General features: G+C 41.0%; 1 protein-coding gene across 3 annotated transcripts in view; it reads right to left on the bottom strand.

Annotated features, from left to right (window-relative positions):
- AFF3 (ALF transcription elongation factor 3) overlaps positions 1-22,955 on the bottom strand; it is a 488,013-nt gene that overhangs the window by 416,227 nt on the left and 48,831 nt on the right. For all 3 annotated transcript variants that reach the window (XM_048857937.2, XM_048857946.2, XM_048857957.2), the window contains exon 2: positions 5,209-5,329. In XM_048857937.2, the coding sequence (XP_048713894.2) occupies positions 5,209-5,329 (121 nt within the window). The remainder of the gene's footprint in view (positions 1-5,208; positions 5,330-22,955) is intronic.

The following is a 22,955-nucleotide window of genomic DNA, read 5'->3' as shown; positions in this document are numbered from 1 at the left end:
TATTAACCAGTTGTAGAATACTTGGTCAGTCATTCTGCTGTGAGAATAATATATTTTAAAAAATAGTAAATGAAATAATGAAGTCACACTAGGCTCTTTTGGGTAATGTTGATCACTTATTTGGCTCCTGAACCAGAGAGGTCTGAGTAGCACTGCTGTAGAGTCTTTCTGAAAATCTGATTTTAGGACACAGAGCACAGACATCTAAGATGACCAGGAGCAAACAAGTATAAAAGGCTCCCAGTCTGCTTTTGACAAGGTCAGCTACTGCTTGCTGAAAGGCAAGAATGAGGCCCTTTGACTTCTGCTGGTGTTATCGAGGCGAAGTGCCCTGTGCAGAGAGGTATTAAACTTCCTTGAAGCCTGGAGTTAATGTAAAAGTTGGGCCTACAAAGAGGAGTGTTTCCCTTCATTCCCTTGTGGAAGGTGTGACCCTAAAGGCCCCTTGATGCCAACTGGTAAAGGGTTCACTGTCATATAATAGCATCTCCTATCAAGTCTGACAAACTCACTACACCTAACACATTGATATCATCGAATTTTATCCATAAAGAATGTCGTGTGAGGTATCATATGAGAGCTTATATCATACTGGTCATCATAAGCATTGTGAGAGGAATGTTCAGGTGCTATTCCAGAAGTCGCATGTATGTACTAAAAATATGTTTAAACTACGTTACCAAACTAGGTTGATAAACAAGGATTACCCAAACAAAGGAATGTTGATTTACCCATCTGCCTAGATCCCTGATGTAAATTAAGCAGGATATGCCAAACATAATGGGAGTTCAGTTGCATTTGAGGTACACAGGAAGAACAAGTTAACAGGAGGGTGAAAAAGCAGCATGGCACCAGCACACCAGAGCACAAGCATCAGGAAAGAATGAATTTATCTGGGGGTACACTTCAAAAGGATCCATTTCAAAGGTTTGCTGGACTATAAGAAGGGGGAAAAGAAGCCCTGGACAGTTATCTATCACTGTGGGAGCAAAAAGGACAGCACTTTTTTCATCTATGAAAGTTGGATCCTGGTCCTGGGGGCTGGTGCTGCTGAGAAGTTGCTTTAAGTGGACACTTACTTAGACATAGGTCTTGTCTTCACAACAGCACTAAACTATATAACAAAAGTCAGTGTTAACTACATCGACTTACTTCAGTGTCTACACCGTGCTATGTCGACAGGAGATGCTCTCCCATCAACATAGCTTCCATCTCTCGTTGAAGTGGATTACAGAAGTCGATGGGAGAGCACTCTCCCATCAACTTAACATGTCTTATCCAGACTCGCTAAATCAATGCCGCTACACTGATCGCAGCAGCACCAATTTAGCCTGTAGTGAAGACAAGCCCATAGGTTTTAGCATGTTAAAAGTTATGATCGGTCTCTTAGAAATGTGTTATACTTTTGTTTTATATGTAATCAATGTCACTGTTGCCATTATTCCTACTCAATATTCACTTGAATATGTGAATCTCTGTTCTTTGCTAATAAACTTATTCTCCTTTTACAATAATGTCATCTCAGTACTGTGATATTAAATAGACTGTTCCTTCTCTGTTGAAGTAAGCTGGTGTTTATAGTATTTGGAGACAGTGGACTTAATAATTACTGAGTGTTCAGTGGTGGGCTGCACAATACAGGGGGAACACTTCTGGAGAGTTGGAGAACTGGGATACACCAATTGTTTACTTGGAAGGCAAAGTAAGGGTTGGAAGAATGCTGAACGGTTTGCCTGGGATGGCTAACAGACTGGGGTGTCAGGAAGCTGTCATCCAGCTTACCACCAACAAATCTCTCTCTTGCTAAGGCAAGGGGTAACACGGTGACTTACAGTTATGGACATCCCGAGAAAGTGTCACAAAGGGGCCTGAGCGATGAGATACAGGCCTGAGAATGTTCAGAGGCCTTCATTTTACCTTCTGCAGTGAGAACTCCACTTATTCCCCAGTCAGTTTCTCTCCAATATAGAAACCTAGTACAACCAAGATGCCTTCAGCCAGAGCTACAGGCATCTTCCCCCGAGGCAGTGGCTTTCATCACCAATTCATTAGCATGGAAGGTGGCCCACACCTGCTGCACAGCCAGTCTATGCTTTATGTGCACAAGCTTCCTGGCATTAGTTCTGTGGAAGAGACTCAATCAGAGCAGAAAACGTCTTCCTGGTATTAAGCCATGATAAAGGCCACAAGCAGTGTAAATCTGACATTCACAGAATCTTAAGTGTTGAAGCTTTGGTGTTCAATACTGTGAGAGTGATGGTTTTTCCTGTAGCCATGGTTGGCATCACCAAGACCTCACACTCAAGGTGGGAGACGTAGGTGGTGGTTTCCATGGTGAGGATATATTTTTTTCTTCACAACAAAGCCAGATGTAGAAGTGCCTGTCACATCTTTTTCACTAGCTCATCTAAAATAGGGTGGAAGGCAACAGCACTCTATGGGAGAGGGAAATTCTGGCCCTGTAACATCTCAGTAACTACACGTGCAGATTTATGAGAACACCAGCAGAGCTGTTAACCTGATGTTTCTCCACAGCAGAAATATACTTGGCATCTATAGAATCCTCCAGCTCTTCTGCATCCAAGCTGTAGTCATCACCACCAACCTGATCCTCAGCCCACCCCCCACTCCCCTCCCCAGCTGGGTATAAATGGAAGGAACTGTCTGGTGATGGAGGAGCATGGGGTAGCCTACAGCATCATAAGTGCCTCAGGAAGCCCTGACAGGGACTGCATCAGAATCCATGGTACAAAAGATACAGGGGGTAGGAGAAGCTGGTGTTGAAGCCAGAGCTTAGTGACTGAGGGAAATAACTCCTGGGGTACAGGCACTAACCCCAGTGTAAAAAGCACTCCAAGTGTACTGAGAGCTCCCCTCACTTTCTGACACAGGGTGAGAAGGTTGCACTGATGTCAGTATTGAAGACTTTGTGGCAGTCTCTCACAGAACTAAGAGTGATTTGGCCTGAGAACACATTGATAATTCAGAATCACCATTTCCATACCATGGGACTGAGATGATAAATAGAGATGGTAGGGGGAAAATCTGGAGGCCTCATTACAAAGGTTTCTGAAGGGAGGTTTTAGCAGCAGCCGGTCAGAAAGAATAAGACCCTCTCTCTCAGTGCTTCTGCTCAACTTCTTCTTCAGACCTCTACAGATTATCTTAGTACCACCAACTTCAAGTACATAGCTTTGACTATGCAGGTGAAGGATCCAGTGCTTCCCGGGCAACAGCACAGAACCCATTTGGTGATGAAGCTACCTGACTGGGCTTAGCAGGACGAAAATGCATTGCACTAACCCAGCAGCACCTGCACTTGTCTCAGCACATAGTGATATTGAGTAACTTGTGCTCATGGGTTTGCCCTTCAAAACACTCCAGGCTGATCTCATAAGGGACTTGTGGTAGTCTCTCTGCAGTACCTTGAGGAGGACTTGAAGATGTTTCCCATGTTTTCTAAGTGCTTAAGCCAACATTTGCAGCAAATCTAACACCTGTACAACTGGTAGGCCACTCCAAGGCAGATGGAGCAGAGCTATTTTAATAACTTAGATCTGACTGGAAGGCAGGGACATAGTAAAAGGTACCCTACGGTGCTTTGAAGCATCCAAAGAGAAGAGCTGGAGCAGCAATTGGGAGGTACAGCCTCTGCAGGGAGCTCTTTTACTGACCATGCTCAAGAAGGTAACTACCAGTCCTCAAAGGTTAGGCAGTGCTTAAGCTCAAAGGGTAACATGTGACCATTGGTGGTGGGACTGGCTTGTGCTCCATCCCTTAGGGACCAAAACTCTAAATGACATTTGGGAATTCTGTCTGCCCCTTTTGGAAGGTGGGACCACAGGAATGAAAATCCTAGCAGATGGTATTTTCAGACCAATTTTGTTTGTGTCATTCATAGCGAATAAAAAATAAACTATATATACTGTCATGCTAAACAACAGGCACCTAGATTGTACCCATGATACAAACGTATTTAGTGTGTAGCTAAATATGACTGGACAACAAAACTGGCAGATGAAATTACATGTCAGTAAGTGTAAAATAAAGCACACTGGAAAACCATCCCAATTAGACATACAAAATGATAGGGTCCAGAAATCTTGGATTCATTGTGGATAGTTTTTGAAAACATCTGCTCGATGTGCAGCAGCAGTCAAAAAAGCTAACACAATGTTTGGAATCATTAGGAAAGGGATAGGTGACACATAAAATATTATAATGCCACTAGGTAAATCCATGATATCCCCCCACACACACACTGAGTATTGCGTGCCATTCTGATTGCCACATCTCAAAAAAGACATATTAGAATTGGAAGGGCAACAAAAATGTGTAGGGATATGGAACAGCTTCCAGATAAGGAGAGATTAAAAAGACTGGTACTGTTCAGTTTAGAAAGGAGACAACTAAGGGGGGATATGATGGCAGTCTATGAAACCATGAATGGTGTGGAGAAAGTGAATAAGGAAGTGTTATTTTCCCCTTCACATAACACAAGAACCAGAGGTCACTCAAAAAAATTAACAAACAGCAGACTTAGCACTTCCTTATGTTTATTTTCCTTCACACAACACACAGTCATCCTGTAGCAGGGGATGTTGTGAAGGCCACACGTTTTACTGGGGTTGAAACAAGAACTAGATAAGTTCCTTGAGGATAGGTCCATCAATGGCTATTAACCAAGATGCAACCTCATGCTCTGGGTGTCCCTAAGCCTCTCATTGCCAGATACTGGGACTGGATGACAGGGTATGGATCATGCGATAATTGCCCTGTTCTGTTCATTCCCTCTGAAGCATCTGGCACTGGCCACTGTTGAGGACAAAATACTGGGCTAGATGAACCATTCGTCTGACCCAGTATGGCCATTCTGATGTTCTTATGTTAGCCTGACCACATTCTATCACAGTTACTTTCCTAAATACTTGAGAAGTAAAGCACCATCACCTTTACTCTCAGATTCAGTGCAACCTCCTAGATTCAATGCAAATCACAAGGTATTAGATTATTTCATCTTAGTTACTACTGAATCTTGTAAGAAACCAATATAAAAGTATCTGATTCTCAATGAACCATAAATGTTTATATGCAAGTTTTGTGAGGCCAACACTTGTAAGAGACTACTGAAGCCAACAGCTTGTACAACCTACATTTTATTGTCCAGAAATAAATAAATAAAAAGCAGTACAGTTGGGAAACATCTACCTTGTACGGTTCACTGAAGAGGGAGTAACTGGTATTAAATGAACCATCTTCCTGCTGTGCCTCCTGATTTCTCCTCTCCCATTCTTTCCTCCGCAGAACATTTCTGTCTGGTTCATAGACACTGCGTCAAAGGAAAGAGAGAATTTTAAAAAAATTAAAGGGCAACACATAAACCAATGTTAATCTATTAACTGTGGTTCACAGACAGATGGCAAAGATAACAAGAACATGAATCAGATTAATGCCAATCTAATCAGTCAGTGGAAGCTCAGGTCTCTGGGTATGCCAGTGCTTTCTCACACAGAAAACAGATAATTAAATTCTTAAGGAAGCCAAAAACAAAAAACACATGGGGCAAGCTCTAGCCTGTACTGAGCTTCTCTGCCTGAAATGTGATGCAGAAAAGATCGAAGCAACCTTGACAGAGCACTGAGAGTTCTCTTAAGACACATGGTAATTACAGCTAAGAGTAAATAGAAATTATGAACATATTTCCACTTATGACATATCCTCAGTGTGTTATAAGAGAATGCTCCTTTTTTACACAACTGTGTTTCTGTAGTGATTCTTTCATTAACTAGCTCCCCAAAGAGCAGTTAAAACTACATGCTGTAGTGGTTTTCCTAGTTATGCTCCTTCTTCTTATCTCTGCTAATCAGTCAAGTCATGAAACTACTGCTGAATCAATTCCTTCTTCGAACTGATTTGACACCATCACAACTTCAGAGCATGAAAAAATGAATATTTGAATGATGGGGAGAGGGTGGGGGAAGGGGGCTGGGGATTAAATGGTATCACTGCATGAACCAATTGTGTCCTTTTTGGAAATAAACTAAAGGCCCCAGTATAGAAAGACAAACATCAAAAAAATTTCTAAAATATTATTTTAATATAAGAGGTCCAAGACATGAGGAACACTGTGTCCATATCACTTCCAAACAACATATATAGATTTGCAAACTTCAGTCTCTTAAGCTTCATCCTCATCACAAAACAAACCTAAATGCCTAAACAGTTTTACAAGTGTTTACAATTATTAGATTAAAAGGATGACTTAATATTTTGCTTTTTCCAGCTAATGATTTCCTCTTTTTTGTGATGTAGTTTTGTAAAGTGGAAAATACATTAGTGTCATGTAAGTGTATTGGCCATAAATAAAATAAAGCTTGTCTGTCTCACTAGCTGCCCAGTTAAGCAAAATGGACTTTAAATCATTTACCCAAGTGACTTGACTTACCATGCATCAGGGAAGACTGTTAAAATGCCCAAAGCTGTTAATTTTAAGATATGAGTGTACTTAAAACACCCAAGATATGTAGACACTGTCAGTATTTTAAAATAATTTCTTAGTAGTGTCTAAAGGACATTAAAATCCACGGTCCATTTTAAAGTTACTATACCATACGTCTGAGATAACCCAGTGTGGTAAATTGATAAGTGACTTCTAGCAGGAGGAAGGGGTGGAGTGGTGCGAGGGGCAGAGCGGGGGTGTGAAGAGGCATGGTGGGAGCTTGGGGGAAGGGGTGGATTGGGGCCTGAGCCTGGGACTGTGTGGGGATTGAGCAACCCCCGGGAAAGGAGGAAGCTGGTGCCTGTGGTACAATATTTAATTACGTGATCACATACTACATTTCCCAGCCTGCTCTGGAGATGAATCAAGGTTGTGTACTGAAGACAGATAGTTCGCTGTAGGATCTCTACCTCATTTGTTGCAGAAGTTTAAAGGTGTGCACCTATTGATGGTACTGGTATGGGTGGGCCGAGGTCTTCCCAGAGCTGAACTGTTGACCCAGTTGACCAGAGTGGAGGAGGCTGCCAAACAGATGGCTTGGCAAGTTGCCACCCATACTAGGTCTCCCAGGTCCTGGGCCACGAGGAGCACGTCACTGGTATATGTAGACGGGACCACCCACAAGTCCGGCTCTTGAAGTACCAACTCCATCATTCTCTTACAGAGGAAGGGGTCAATGGTGAGGGCATACAGTTGTTTGGAGGGCAGGCAGCCCTGATGCACCCCTCGACCCAAGGTGGTAGGTTTGGTCAAAGCCCAGTTGAGCTTCACCAGACACTCTGCAGCAGCTTATAGCTCCCGAAGAAACCCCACAGAGCAGGGACCAAAGCTGAATACCCACAGAGTGCCCAGGAGATAGCATTTGACAGTGTGGATCAAAGGTTTCTCCTGGAAGAGGGACAAGAGACCATGCCGTCCCAACTCCGCCCCCTCCCTGCCCCTATTGGATTCCTTCCCCAAATCCCTGCCCCAGCCCCGCCTCTTCCCCAAACACACCATGTTCCCCCTCTGCCCCCCTCCCCTCCCCAGCGCTTGCCGCTGCCACGAAACAGTGTTTTATGGTGGCAAGCACTGGGAGCTAGGGGGAGAAGCGGGGAAGGCGCACTCAGGGAGGAGGCAGAGGTGAGCTGGGACGGGGGGGGGAGCTGTCGGTGGATGCAGAGCACCCACCAATTTTTCCCCGTGGGTGTTCCAGCCCTGGAGCACCCACAGAGTCAGCGTCTATGAGTGGATCACGTCTGCCAGCACGGATTTCAGCCACAGAGAGATGACCTTCGGTATGACTTTATAGTGCATGTTGAGGAGTGACACTGGTGCCAATTCTTCAGGTCATAGAGGTCCCCCTTTTGGGCATGCGGACACAGCTTGCATGCAGAACAAGGGAAGCACTCTGCTCTCTAAGGACTTGGCCCAGATGGTAGCAAGGTCCAGGCCAAGGATGTCCCAGAATGCACAGCAGAACTCCACGATCAGTCTGTATCATAATGCAGACACACCAGGAGACCAAATTAAGATTGCACAGGCAACCTTCATTCTGGCATCTCCTAATTTTTGAGAGCCTGACTTGACAACCTTGAGTGTAGTTTGTTGCATGTAATATAAAGTGGATTCTCTGTGGTCCCTGATAAGGGTTGCTAAGTTAACTTGGAGTAGTAGGAATCTCCTTACATTTTCACCTTGAGGTACCTTTCTTCCCATTTAGAAACTCTGGCCTTGAAATGCTTTATATATGGCATCTAGTCTGTAGACAGATGTTCAGGCAGACATCTCCTTTTGAGGCTGTTATACCCTAACCAGTTTCTAGAAAGTAAATGACGACATGAGTCTTCACTCTGGCACCCACAGATTAAAAAAAATCACCCATATGACATTCACTGCTAAAGCTGAGGGTCTTTTTTTCCTCCCCTTATTTGATGCAAAAAAAGTCAATAAAAATGTACCGTTTCTAGGTCTTTGAATGCCCATCTACACATCCTGAATTAGATATTGACTTAGCAGTGGAATTCATAACTTGCAACAATATAGAATGACTATGCAAATGACAAAGCAACATCATGATGACTAATATGCCATTTATAAACAGTACCTTAGAAACAGCTGCAAGTTGAAAAATATGTTCCTTTGTTAATGGCAGATGGCAAAATCTCTAGTATTTGTAAGACTGCTCTTTATTTTCAAGAACATTGCAAGAATCATATTTCCATGAACGTATGTCACCAAATGTATTTATTTATTTTGTTTCAAAGACAATAGGCCAACTGCTATAATTTTATTTATTGCAAACACTTTAGTTACCGAAAAATGAGTCTAAGAGTTTCCTTTTTTAAAAAAAAACAAACTTTCATCATCATCATGTTCCCATTACGCCTCTGGTGTTTAGGGCAGCGACGAAGCTCCTCACTTTGTAATTTTTTTTTAAATGTACATATACCTATCTAGGCATTTATACTATGTTCATCTCCCTGATATCTGAGCCATATGGCCCAGATTCTTAAACATTTCAAGACTTTTCCCATATGCATCCCAAAAATATACTGATGCAGCTTTTTGAGTATAGGCCAAAATGCCTAGGCAAAACTGGACAACCAAAAAGCAGACAATCCTCAAAACTTTAAAATTGGTTTATTCTACATTATACACTGAAGTCAAACACTAAAAGGATAGGTTTAAATGGTTTTCATAGACAGTAAGTGGTTATTTTTAAAATGTATACATTCTGAATTCATGTGTAAAAGATATTAATTGGCACATGAGTTGCAATCCAAATGTATGCAGTACTGACATCTATATATGAATGAATGAAAGTTGCATTTATATAATGCTTATATTATCCTATGCAGTGTCATTGTAACACTGTCGGTCCCAAGATATTAGAGAGACAAGGTGGGTGAGATATCTTTTACTGGACCAACTTTGAAAGCTTTTCTCTCTCTCTCTCACCAACAGAAGTTGGTCCACTAAAAATACTACCTCACCCACTTTATCTCTATATTATCCTAGGTATTTCAATCTGTTTTATAAACACATTTAGATTTATTTCAGCTCTGCCAAAGCACATACTAAAAGAGGAAAATTTACCTGTTAATTATGTAATACCATTTCATGCTCAATGGATTATTAGCACACCATCATTACTATGGCTATAGTGGCTTTACATGGCTTTCTTCCCTTCTCCAGTTCCCCCACCCACCCCAATATATACATTTCCCGTGTAACAGTCTAAACCATGGAGTTCCCAGGTACTTTGCTGCTCAGACATCTAGAGAATGCCAAACTTCTCCCTCTAAGAAGGAAAACAGGATCAAAACTAAGAAGGATCATCTCCTGGAATTACATGGAAACTTTTCAGAATAAAGGCTAGCAACCATTTCTGGACAACCCAGTCTTTAAGGAAAATCAGGAATTGAGACTTGTATTAGAGTGGTTAGTTCACTGATTCCTCTAGCTAATACTATGACTATGAAACATTAACTTGATAATTAAAAATAAAAAGATTTACATAAACATCTATGGACATTAGACAACGTACAGTGGACATTATAAGAGGCATAGATAGATTGAAACTTCTCTTCAGGATTGTACTATTGAAGCATGTGCCCTAACTGGAAAGAATTAAAGATAGATGCCTGGATTCCCAGGAATTTGAAAGAAAACCCTTTGCAACACCAAGCCTTCCTAAAAAAAACTTCACAATACTGACAGGAGCACTCATGGGCTGTCTTTTGCTTGTCTTGACACCAGAAGGAACATTTTTTCCCCAAGTTCTATAGATACGGACAACTCATGAGAAGGCTTAAATGGGTAGCCATAACCTTATCTGAAAAACCTTGCCCACCAAAAACTGAATTTAATCTCTCACAAATCATCCAAATAGTAACAGGGTCTCAGGCAATGGAGAAGACATCCACCTGAAAAGCCTGAGGTTTTAAGCATTGCAACTTCACTACCTCAGGAGTTTCTTGTTGTCTTCTGGGGTGAACCATTCCAGAACCAGCCCACCCAGGGGGTTGAACAACTCACATTGAAAGGACTATTCTCTAATTCCAACTTGAGAGGCATCTGAGAACATCTATCAACACATTTCCCTTCCTCATCAGATCACAAGTTCTTAGATCAGGGGTGGCCAACCTGTGCCTGAGAAGGAGCCAGTATTTACCAATGTACATTCCCAAAGAGCCACAGTAACACGTCAGCAGCCCCGCATCAGCTCCCACTCCCCTCCGCCCCCAGTGTCTCCCACCTGCCAGCAGCACTGCCAATCAGCACCTAACCCTCCATCCCTGCGCCTCCCGCCCGCTGTGATCAGCTGTTTTGTGGTGTGCAGGAGGCTCAGGGGGTGTGAGGAAGAAGGAGGAAGGGTGCAGCAGACTCAGGAAAGGGGCAGGGGCCTCGGGGGGAGAACTGGAGTGGGGCCAGGGGCAGATCCAAGGGTTGAGCAGTGAGTACCCTGCAGCACATTGGAAAGTTGGAGCCCGTAGCTCCAGCCCTGGAGTTGGCGCCTATGCAAGGAGCCGCATATTAACCTCTGAAGAGCCCTTTGTGGCTCTGGAGCCACAGGTTGGCAATCCCTGTCTTAGATGATCAAGTTGGTATTCACTCCAAAGGAACAGGACTCTTTCTACAAATTAAAGCAACCCCCTTTTCTGAGATACTTCATGCTAATACCAAATATTGTTTGTCATCACCAGCACTACTTCACCTCTTCGAGGCCATAAAAATTGCCAGAGAGTACCAATGGGAGCTCCAAAATAGACATCAGTCTTTTGCTACCAGAACTCCATCCTTACACCATCTGATATTTTGGAGGAATATAAGATGCACATCGAAGTAGAAAAATCTCTCTTGCATTCTGGTCCTGGCCTTTGTATCAGTCCATCCTTAAGGGACCTTCTCCTGCTGTAAAGGAACTTTGGGAAAGGAGACACAAAACATTTCCTATCTCAGCCTGACCTACCTGCAAGGTGAGAGAACACACTCAAGTGAATGTAGAATGACCTGACTATGGTTGGCCGAGTTACCAGACCTTTCATAGAATCATAGAATATCAGGGTTGGAAGGTACCTCAGGAGGTCATCTAGTCCAACCCCCTGCTCAAAGCAGGACCAATCCCCAACTAAATCATCCCAGCCAGGGCTTTCAATGTTTGTTTATTGATTCTAGAGATTTAGGTTAGTATTTCTTGGATTTCAAGACATTTTAATTTAAAAAAAAAACACATATGTGCTAAAACAGTTCTTAGCAGATCTAATATTGTAACCTTATTTGTATTTTATCTGGAAAGTGTATTTATTTATCAGGAACCATGAGTCTTGAACAGTAGTCTACAGGGCCCCTACAAGCTAGGCAATTCCAACCTGCCACCCAGTGACCTGCTGCCAGAACAGCAGCTGAACTCTGACAGAGAACTCCAGTCCTGGAATCTGATTGGTGGAACATTAGGGGATCCCGATTGGTCCCCAGCTTCTATTTAACCCAAGCACAGGAACAGGAAGTTGTCCATGCAGATTAGGACTGCAGACCCCGCAACCTGCTCCTCCTCATCTCCTAGTAACCTCACCCTGCCTGACATCTGAGTCTCGGTTTTGCCCTCTGGCCTGTCTTGGACTATGACCTCCTGGTATCTGACCCAGTCTGATTCCTGCTCTCACCACGAGGTCAGGCCACCCATGCCCAGTCATGACACTATTATTTGGCTACATTATCTGTTCAGGTTTCTTCTCCTAATAGTTCACAGTCGTACACGATATTATACATATAAAACTTTTACAACCTCAAATCCAAATAGAACAACAAAAGCGTAATCCATTTTTACATTAATATGGAACAGTTTCTTAAGGTGGCAAATACATAGCTAATTTTACATCTCAAACTGGAGCATATAAAGTCCATAGGGACTCCTATTGTACCTTTACTGATGATCATCTAGACACCCTTTTTGGGATTAGATCCTCCTTTCCACTAGTTGTTCAAGTGCACCCAGACTTCCTCTTTTCCTTCTCACGTCAGAATTTATAATCTCCACAGGGAAGCACCATAGACTGCAATGCCTACTTTCAAGATCATGGAAATTACAATGTCTGTGGGTTTACATGTTAAGTTCCTAAATACTGCATGGTAGCATAAAGAACCTATAATGTTCACAGGAAAAAACCCTACAAAAACAAAACTTAAATAACTAAAGATTTATGAATTCCAAACAGTAAAGCTAGACCTACGTACAAGCGACGATAAATATGTAAAAAGTATTTAGCCTAAGCCACTTTTGAATTATGAGCAGTTAAAGTTAGAACTATTTTAAAAATGTGAAAAAGAAATAATATTTCAAAGACTCATAACTTATAAATGGCTTATTCAACTATCCTCAAAGTTTCTCCAAAAATTCTCAACAGACCTATGACTTACTACACAAAATTTCAGGCTGAAAAAAGTTTTTCTTAATATTTTATGGTCTAATTCTCCACTGCATTACACCAGTTTTTGCCAGAGTAACTTAATTGAGTAGCTCCTGGGTAAAACTGGTATAATGCAGCGGAGAATCAATCTAGCCCCGATATAGGATAGTGGTTGTAAAAAGGAGGTTAAAATGGAAAATGTTTTATAACTTTAACAATGGTATCCTTACTGTAGTCCCATAGTATTTTAAACCACAGAAAGACTAGCCATCCAGAAACAATGTACAGGAAACAGCACAAGATATTTTTAGAAAACATTTTAATACTGACAATTTAATTATTACAGCACTGTGTACTTTGCTTGTTAAATTGCTATGTAGCATTACAGTGCTACCATTTCATGTTTGTTTTGCTTTCCATTTCATTGGTTATGTCCATATTCTTTGCTGGCCAATTTACTGGTATCAGTTCCATTTTCACCTGCATAAAAATAATAATTTCAAAACCCTGTTGCTAGTAGAAGCTCTTAGAGATGACAGTACTACATTTCTGAGAGTTACATGCTTTCCCTAATGAAATGTAAACCATTGGTTCAATTAGAACAAAGAGTCAGACATTAATGAACCAGTGACATGATCAATAAAATGCTATACTGGGCTGCAAGTGGTTTTTTTAGACTTTTCATCTGGTTTAAACAGCAGAAGTTAATTTGAAGATTTTTACAGTATATTTTCCATTTACAAATAGAAATGCCGTGGGGTAAAGCAATTACTCTGATTTACTGTTTTCTCTTTGATTGAATATAAAGATATAACAGGGTCTCAAAAAAGCAGTAACTTAGCAAGCTGTGCTCCTATCCACAGACAGATAAAGCACCTACTTTGCTATTTCAAAGAGTTTACCTCCAGGCAGCAGCACAGAGAAAACATCAAATCAATGACATGTGTCTAAGACGAGATTGATGTTTACTCTCACAGCTTTTCATCTTATATCTAATAAATTACTTTTTCTTTACAAAAAATGTCTGATTAAATTTCACTTTTCACTTTGCAGTATCAGTTTTAAAACTTTAGCTCTGAGCAATTTTAAAGACAGGATTCACTGATGCTTCATCTTTTATAGCCTGTTTATGATTTGTATTAACCATGAAACACTACCATACAAACATGAATATGAAGAGTCTTGTAGTACCAGCCATCCATTCAGTGGCAGGTGCCAGCTTGAAGGTGCTTTAATTACCTTCCTGAAAATTCGAGGGCTAAAACTAGGAGCCATGTTTCCAGAGCTACCTAAATTGCATCCACAACTTACATCTGAGTGTACCATATAGGCTTCTGAGCATGCAAACTGCCAAGTATCATTTGTGTGCAATTACTATTTCATGTGTGCAAGACATTTTGTGAGTTTTGTGCATGCAAAGGGTTTATGCTCAGTTGAATTGGTCAATTTTGAAAATCTGGATTTAGAAATAGGTTGAATTAGTCCAACAAACCTGAGAACATAAGAGCATTCAGAGGCTCTAGCTAAGTTGGACATTTACTTATGTAAAAGCACTATTTATGGCTCTGCCACTGGACAAGCCAGCAACTTTTTCTTAGCCAACAATGTCCCGCTAATGAATCCAGCCCTTAACTTTAGCATCATTTTTATTTCAGAAGGAATAACTTCATCGTACTCTAAAACGTGCCATTCCAGATACATAACATTCACACACATACATTCTTCATTTGTGACAAACAAACCTACCATTTATGTATTATCATAACACTGATGATTTTTAACTTTATTCTAATATGATCCTTAAGGTGTTGGTGCTATGATGTTTAAAGTCTCCAAAAAGACCTAAAATTGAAAGAGCCCCCAGTAGGGACTTGAGCCAAAACAGAAAAGAGCTTTACTATTACTACATATAAATACCTAAACTTGATGGGAATTTTGGACTATTGCCCTGATATGTTGTTTTGAAGGTTTATTCTTATGGGCAGCAAATTCACCACCTTCATAAGCTTACACCAGCAGTGAATTTGCCCCTTTTGATTATCAGCAAGGAAAAAACAAACATCACATATGAAACAAAAACAAAGAAGTTTTACCAGGTGCCTTAAATGGAGACGCTGACACTGTAGCTAATGTGTAGGAAACAATCTTCCATTTGTCACCTACTCCCACCCTCATTTTTTTTTTCATTAAGCCAAACCCCAGGAAATCAAACCTGAGTAGCACAAAACACACTAGGGAATGTATTTGATTTGAACCTTTGTATTTTATTTTATTTAAAATTATTTTTCCTTGTAGTTTAAAAAAACAAAACAAAAAACATTAGAAATCAAAAGGGAAGCACTTTCCAAGTTAACACTTATTATTACTTATTATTATTTGTACTCTTGTAGCATCTAAGACCCCCAGACATGTACCAAGACCCCCCAGTGTAGGCACTGTACAAACATGGAACAAAGAGACAGTCTCTGCCCCCAAAGAGCTTACAGTCTAAATATAAGACAAGAGACAGCAGATGGATACAGACAAACAGGGGAGTACAAGGAAACAATGAGAATATGGTGAGCGTGAAAGGCCGTTGTCTCAGCATTTCCAGAAGCCTAACCATTGTTAATGCTTTTGTAGGCCTCACAGCAAGGGAGTTATAAGGAGGATTTTTAGGGGGGATAAGGAGTTAGTTTTGCAGATGTGCACAGGGAGTGTCTCCCAGGTATAAGGGGCAGCATGGGAAAAGGCATGAAGATGCTTTGTTTGAAAATTTAAGAAGTGAGCATTAGACGCTAACATCACTGGTTAACTGCACGTAGGCATCAACCTTTCGATATTGAATGAGAACTTGTAAATGCCACTGGCTGTTACACTAGCTATTACCTATCTCTGCTCCTGCCTATATCCAATCTAGTTTCTTATTACACTGGTCCCTGCCAAAGAGGGCACTCACAATACTCCATTTGTCTAATTTTCCCACAACAATTTTAATTTTCTTTGGCACCTTTATGCATGGATTACCATTTCAACTCTAATCTGCCAAACTATGATGATTTCTGCCCTCATTTTTTTCCTTAAACCTTTAAAAAACAGCAACAAAACCCACAAAGGCAATAAGCAGAGTCAATTATAATTACTTCTTTATAAAAAAATCCAACCTTGTAACAGAACTGTCTAGGAGGTGAACAAGCATAAACTGAATAATTGCATAATCTTGGTGCCTGTCCCAAACAGTTTACAGTCTAAGGCCATGATCCTGCAATAGGCTCTGTGCAGGCCGAGGGGTCCCTAATTTCTAGAGATGGTTGAAACATTTTTTTTACTGTTGTGAAAAATATTGAATTGTTGAAGTTGTTTCCATTTTGCAGGGTCTGAACAGGTGGGGGCTTTTCATTTTTTACTTTTTCAACATTTTTCATGGAAATAATAGAAATAATTTTAATTAGTATTATTTGTATTATCATAGTGCCTAGGAGGACCCCAGTCATGGATCAGGACCCCATTGTAAGAGGCATTGTTCAAACAGAACAAAAAGTGAAAACTTACAGTAAGACCATTAGAGGTATACCATACCAGCAAAACATTCCAAGCATGAACAAAACTGTACCAGCAAAAATGTGCTTATTCCCCACGCCCTTCACCCTCACCCCAAATGAAATAAGCTATACCAGAAAGTGTGAAGTTGTGGTTAAAACTGCATCTACACTAGTGGCTCCTGCTGGCACTGCTGTGTCAGTCAGAGATCACATGTAGCACACCCCTGACCAATTTAGCTATGCTGGCAAAAGTTTAAAGCGTAGGCTTGGCCTAAGCATTTCTAATACTTTGTCTAAAAAAATCCCTACAGTCTTTTTTCACACTGTCATGTTAAGTCTTCACTTAGATGGTTAGACACAGGAGCGGATCTATCATGGAACAAACCCTGCGGTGGCATGGGACCCCCCAAAACAGGGGGGCCCCTAAATCCAGGACAAATATCTGACAACCTGGCCCTGAGTCCTGGCTGGCAATGCAGCAGGTCTCAGGCAGGCCGACTGCCTGCATGCCATGGCCGGTGGCCCCACGCTTCTCCCGGAAGCGGCCGGCTGCGGGCATGTCTCTGTGTGCCCCTGGCAGGGGGAGGCGGCTACATGCACTGCCCCTGTGCCAGGCAGCACACGGAGACCCGCTGGGCTCCCTTCCCCCATGGGGAGCGCAGAGGCATGCCCGCGGCAGGGCTAAGGCAGCTCGCTGCCCGCTCTGCCTCCCTCCGCACTGTGCCGCTCCCGGAGGGGTGGGTGTGCCTGTCACTTTGGGAGCCACACCGCCCGAGGTAAGCACCGCCCCCTTCCTCCTACACCCCAACAACCTGCCCCACCCAGAGCCTGCACCCAGCACCCAAACTTCCTCCCACAGCCTGCCCCCCGCACCCTCTCCTGCACCCCAATCAAGGTACCTCACTTTATTTTCATTTACTTCCCATTACTTATAATATAGGAGGAGGATGAAGAGAAAAAGAATGAAAAACAGGAGAGAGATAAGAGAGAATGTTCTTTTTCTTGGCTGGGTCCCCAGGGAGAGCCCCGAAAATGAAGCTGTGTACAGGGCCCCCCTAACTGTAAACCCGCCACTAGTTAGACAACGGGATGATAATGATAAAACCATTGCTTCCTGTCTCCACTGCAACTTCTATGTTGCTTCCACCAGGGGAATTATGCACTCGATTTTCCCTAGTATAGGCAATGTCTAATATTTTTAATCCCTTTTCATCTTAAATCTTAATTTAGATGTGCAAGCTCCTCGGTTCATGCTCTATGAATTTTATGAATATGTAAAGTGACACGTATCACTTATGGTGCTATCAAAATAAATAATAGTAATTAAAATAGGGTAATGAGCTCTCAGAGTAGGTCTACACTGGAATAAAAGACGGCAGCATGGCCCTAGCCAGGCATGGGTGTTTAATTGCTGTGTAGATGTACCCTATGTCTACAAGAAGGATAGCTGGATTCTACACTTGGGGCTCAATTCTGCAAGGAGATAAGCACTCTGGCCCTGATCCAGTAATGCACTTAAGCATATGCTTAATTGTAAGTATATGCTTAAATACTTTGAGGTCTCAGGATCAGAGCACTCAGCACATTGCAGGATTAAGTCCTAGATGAAACTTCTAAGTGGTCTTTGAGTATCAGGCCATATTGAGCACATTCCAGTAGTTCAGCCTCCAGCTGACAGACCAGTCGGGGGTAATTTTAATTTGTTTGTTAGCCCTAACAATGCCCCTACATAGTTAAGGCGACAAAATGTGAGTGAAAAATGTGCAACAGGTATTTAGCTTTAATGTGTACAAATCTGTAAAAACTCTTGGCTATCACTGTGACTTAATTCTGAAATAAAATTCATGAAGACATCAAAATACAGTACTACCTGCCTCCTGCATGAAACATGGGATGCATAATTGCACCTATATGTAATATTTTACTTTCAAGGAAAGATAAAGTACAGTTTTCTATTACAAATGTCAGCTGCTAGTAACCATCAATTCTATGACTCATGAAAATGTCTATACATGTTTTATTAACAAAGCAACATTTCCAATTTACTGTTACTATAATGGATAATGACTGAAGGTTCATCAAGGTTAATCAAGAAAATGATATACATTTTGTATTGTATTATGTTTTACTTGGCTTAAAAAGGATCATGTGTGACAGCCTTTCTGAGTGCGTTAAATCATGATTTACAATGTTATGGAAACGACAATTGCTGGAATGTGAAACAAATAATGAATATATCACAGTGTAAGTCATCACATTTTATATATATATATATATATATGCAAAAAACACTTCTTCCTTGGGCATTCAATGGACATTCATTGAGTTTGTTTTTGAATTTACAGAATAGATATACATTTTGCAGTATTTGCTTGTGGTTTATTTTTCATTTTTATTTCATAGATAATTATATTATTTTATAAAGAGAGGTTTTTATTACAGAGCAACCATCGTGGCTCATAGCTGAGGTTCAGGTGAGTTTGTATCATAATACACATACGCACACACCCACAAAACAAAGATGGATGAAAAGAAATGCAAATGAAAAATAAATCAATGCCAAGGTATTGCAAACCTATGCCAGTTCCACATATACGAAAAACAAACTTAGTGAATATCTAAGGAAGAAGTCCAATAAGGTTTTCTCTCATACGAACACATGACACTGTGGCTTATTATACAAAGAAACACTCTCTCCCTGACCCCAGTGATGGTTCCTATGTTTGTACCAGAAGTCTGCAAGGATTATACATTTACATAAGTAACAATAATGAGATACCATTTTAAACCTGGTATAAGCGAAATATGACTCAGACCAACCACATCCTGCATATAGGAAAGTAAAAATCGCACCTTGTACCTACGTATACAGATACTTTGGTAAAAACAATCATGGTTCCACTCAAAAAAGTCTGGCCTCAAGGAAACAAGAAAGCTGTGTTTTATTATGTATTTTGTTACTCTAAAAGTAAAAGTACTTTATATACAGTATACTGTGTTTCTTTAAGAAGTAAATGTTACCAGCTAAACAGATTGTGTTGCACCATACAACTCACCAGTTTCTATAAAATCAACGGCACACATTTTAACTGCAGCTAATTAAATGCAATGCTATTCCAAATTGTCACCTTCAAACACTGAAAATGCCAGCAGAAGCTGGAGTTTATGCTTGCTCAATTAACAAGTTAACCACATATCACTTATTCTTAGAATCTAAATGAGAAAAATACAAAACACACAAAAATATAAAATTTCAGTTTCCTGTTCATTAAATCCTGCTTGGCCTCTGCAACTCCATCATATTTTGACACGTAGCCCCAAGGAGCACAAAATCAAAATAAGAAACAGAAGTTAGACGAAACTGGCATACCCAGCTCTAAACAACAATTTATGTCCATACAGGAATAAAAAATGCACGTCTTCTTTAAATGAGGAACATATTGAAGCTTTTGCACAATGGGACAAGAATAATTAATTTCTGCTTCTTACACAGAATTTTTCATCATGTTATTCACTATTCATTGAGCCTATCAGGTGAGCATTTGTATCAAAATTCATGCTGCCCATCTTTGAAATTGTGTGTAGGAGCACCCATGTATACATACAAGCACTTAATTACTGTAGTGAGACACAATGGGAAACACAGTATTTTACTTTTCATTATATCCAATAAAGATTTCAAATTAACTCATTTTTATTTTTAACGATTTGTGTCTGTCTTATTACTTTGATTTTATTTAAAAAGGATGTCAGGATATGGCCTGCTTACAAACCCAACAATAAAAGACATTTTTCAGAAAGAAAAACAGAGCACTAAACCAACTAATGGTAACATAACTAAGGGGAAAACGGTCATTTAAAACCCTTTAAATATGGTATTACACAGAGGCATTACGTCTAGTGTAAGGAATGCTTCAATTTCGGACAGATTATAATTTCTTTAAATAACTCAGCATTTGACAAAATGACATTAAAATGAAAGGCGGCTATCCAGCAGCTGAACCATGTGACAGATGCAGAAGCCACTCCAAAGACACCAATATAACTGCATGGGGAGCCTGCCAAAGAGCCAGATGCTGCTTATAAAAGAATATCAGCTTGGCTTCAAAGTCCTGTGGTTCCAATCCAAAATGGGTAAGCAAGTGGTCTGATGAAGTATGATACATGGTACCCTATATCCCAAACAGCTGCTTTATTCTCAGGACTTCTTTCAATACATTTTAAAATACCTAGTATTTTTGCGGGGAGAAAATAGCTTCCAAGAAAATAAAAGGGCAATGGGGGAAGCTCTTCATACTTTATTTTTAAAGCAAATTTTCACAAATACACACTTATATCAGAGTACATTGCTCAGGATTTTGCTTAAGCATTATGTAAGGAGAGTGAAACTTTATTATTTCCTAATCAAAGAGCCAGTATGGTCTAGTGGACCAAACATCGGGCTGGGAGCAAGGTATTCCAGAGTTCTAGTTTTGACACTAACACATTGTGTTATCCTTGGGCAAATTACTTACCCTTTCTGTGTCTTGTTTGTACAATGGAATAATACCAACCATCTTTGTACAGCACTGGGGAGTTGTGAAATTAATCTGTACATTGCTTTGAAGGTGTTAAGTTCTATATACATTCTAAGTATGGTAAAAGAGCAGGATAACAAATACCTAAAATGTTGCTGTTTGAATCTTATTTGTGTCAAAATTCCCACTTTATTCCTCTAGACAGTTTAGAGGACTCTAGATCTATTTCCACTACAAATCTTTATTACAGTGTTTCTCCTGGGCTTCATTTTGCCCCCACTTATTTGGGCCAATTGTGTATATCAAAAACTCTTCCCAGTCAGCCTACTGAAATCAGGTTCATTTCAAGACATAGGAGAAGACTTACTGAAATTCTTCCCCGGCTAGGTAGCTATAGATCTAAAATATTTTAAAGTATTTCCCTGGCATTCTATTATGGAGGAGAAAAGGAGCCTTCCTACTGTCAAAAAAAAAAAAAGGAGGGGGGGTGGGAGGCAATCAGTGATGAAGGAAATCCCCCAGGACTGTCCAGTCCAGAGATGCCCACAAAACAATGGTAATCAGGACAGCAGCCGCCTCCTCCTCCTCCTCCTCCTCCTCTACAATTTACAAAGAAATGTCCTATGCCAGGAACCCATCCTATCTCCCTCCTTCAGCTATTCTCTCTACAGGTCAGCCTATAACAGATCTAGTATCCAGGCTCTTCTGGGTCTGGTGTGGCTCAGAAAGTTGCAAGCATAAAATTATGACGACTCCCCAAGGGAATCTATAACTTCTGTAGGTTGTCCTGGCTGCTTATCATGCTACTTATTGACACGTACTGCTGGGGCTGCTGAATGGTGGGTGAGGCGTTTTATGAATGAGAGTAAACATTTATAAGAACTATAATCATCTGCTTTGGGATATGATTACACCTACTTTACTTGTTTCAGATTCTGCAATCTCAACGTCTGAACTTAAAAGTGATGACTATCAAGACACAGGACTATTTACCAAATAAATGCACACCAATTTTTTACAAGAACATAACATATGAAACCAGCTGGAAGGTGTGTTAACATTTAAAACACAGGATTGTGCTGGTGTAAGGAATTTGTGCCTCGTTTACATTTATTTCACTTTCAGTTAAAGCAACTGTAAATTCTTTTCATGCTTGGGAGACAGGGAGCTGGAGAGGGAGCCAGAAAAGGGCAGAAAGTCAATGACTGTGCACTCCACAGATATGTCTGAACTGCAGAGTTAGCCCAGGCAAGCGTAGCTCAAGTGGAGTCTCTCCACAGCAAAGCCCTACCTATGCCAGACCTGGGTGGCAGCAACCACAGTGATGTTGTACTAGCCTGAGTGCTGGGCTAGATTTCTAGCCGGCTATCCCATGGATCTTAGTACTGCATTAAACTGAGCCACTCAGTGTATTATGGGAGAATCTGTCTGTCCCTCCTGTGCTCAAATGGGTCTTACTGATGTCGCACCACAGCTTTATCAAAAGGCTGGTGTTAGCTTCTGGCAGCATGGGAGAAGGATTTCTTGGATAGCATCTCCGTTCAAAATGCTGGGGAAGTGCAACAGAAATGGAACAGGCAAACATAGGGTTGAAATGCAGTGCAGAAGAAAGGACGAGTTGGACAAGAAAGTACAGCCGAGGTGGAACGGTGGGATAACATTAGAGAACTTACAGCACCTGTACTTGCATTCTCATTGCAAAGTAGGTGGGCTGTGTGAGCCCAGGCTGACATGAAACCAAGCTCAAGCCTGTACCCTCAGCCATACCTAATAGCTGTGGGCTTAAAGGACCCAGAAGTCTGGGTTGGAGGTTTTTCTATGTGGCTGGAAGGAGAGTTAGGGGCAATGCTCGAATTGTAGCCCAGGTAAACTCTGCAGTGAAGAAACACCACATGAGTGCTGCCTGCTAGCAGAATCTTGATGTAGCACCGAAAAACCAGAGAAGTCTGTCATCTAACCCTCTCCTCCATTCTGGATGGGTTTGCAATGGAAATAACCTGACAAGCATAAGAATAAACCTATAGGC

This window comes from Caretta caretta, chromosome 1 (assembly GCF_965140235.1).
Source record: "Caretta caretta isolate rCarCar2 chromosome 1, rCarCar1.hap1, whole genome shotgun sequence".
NCBI lineage: Eukaryota > Metazoa > Chordata > Testudines > Cheloniidae > Caretta > Caretta caretta.
This window is presented reverse-complemented; position numbering and strand designations above follow the sequence as displayed.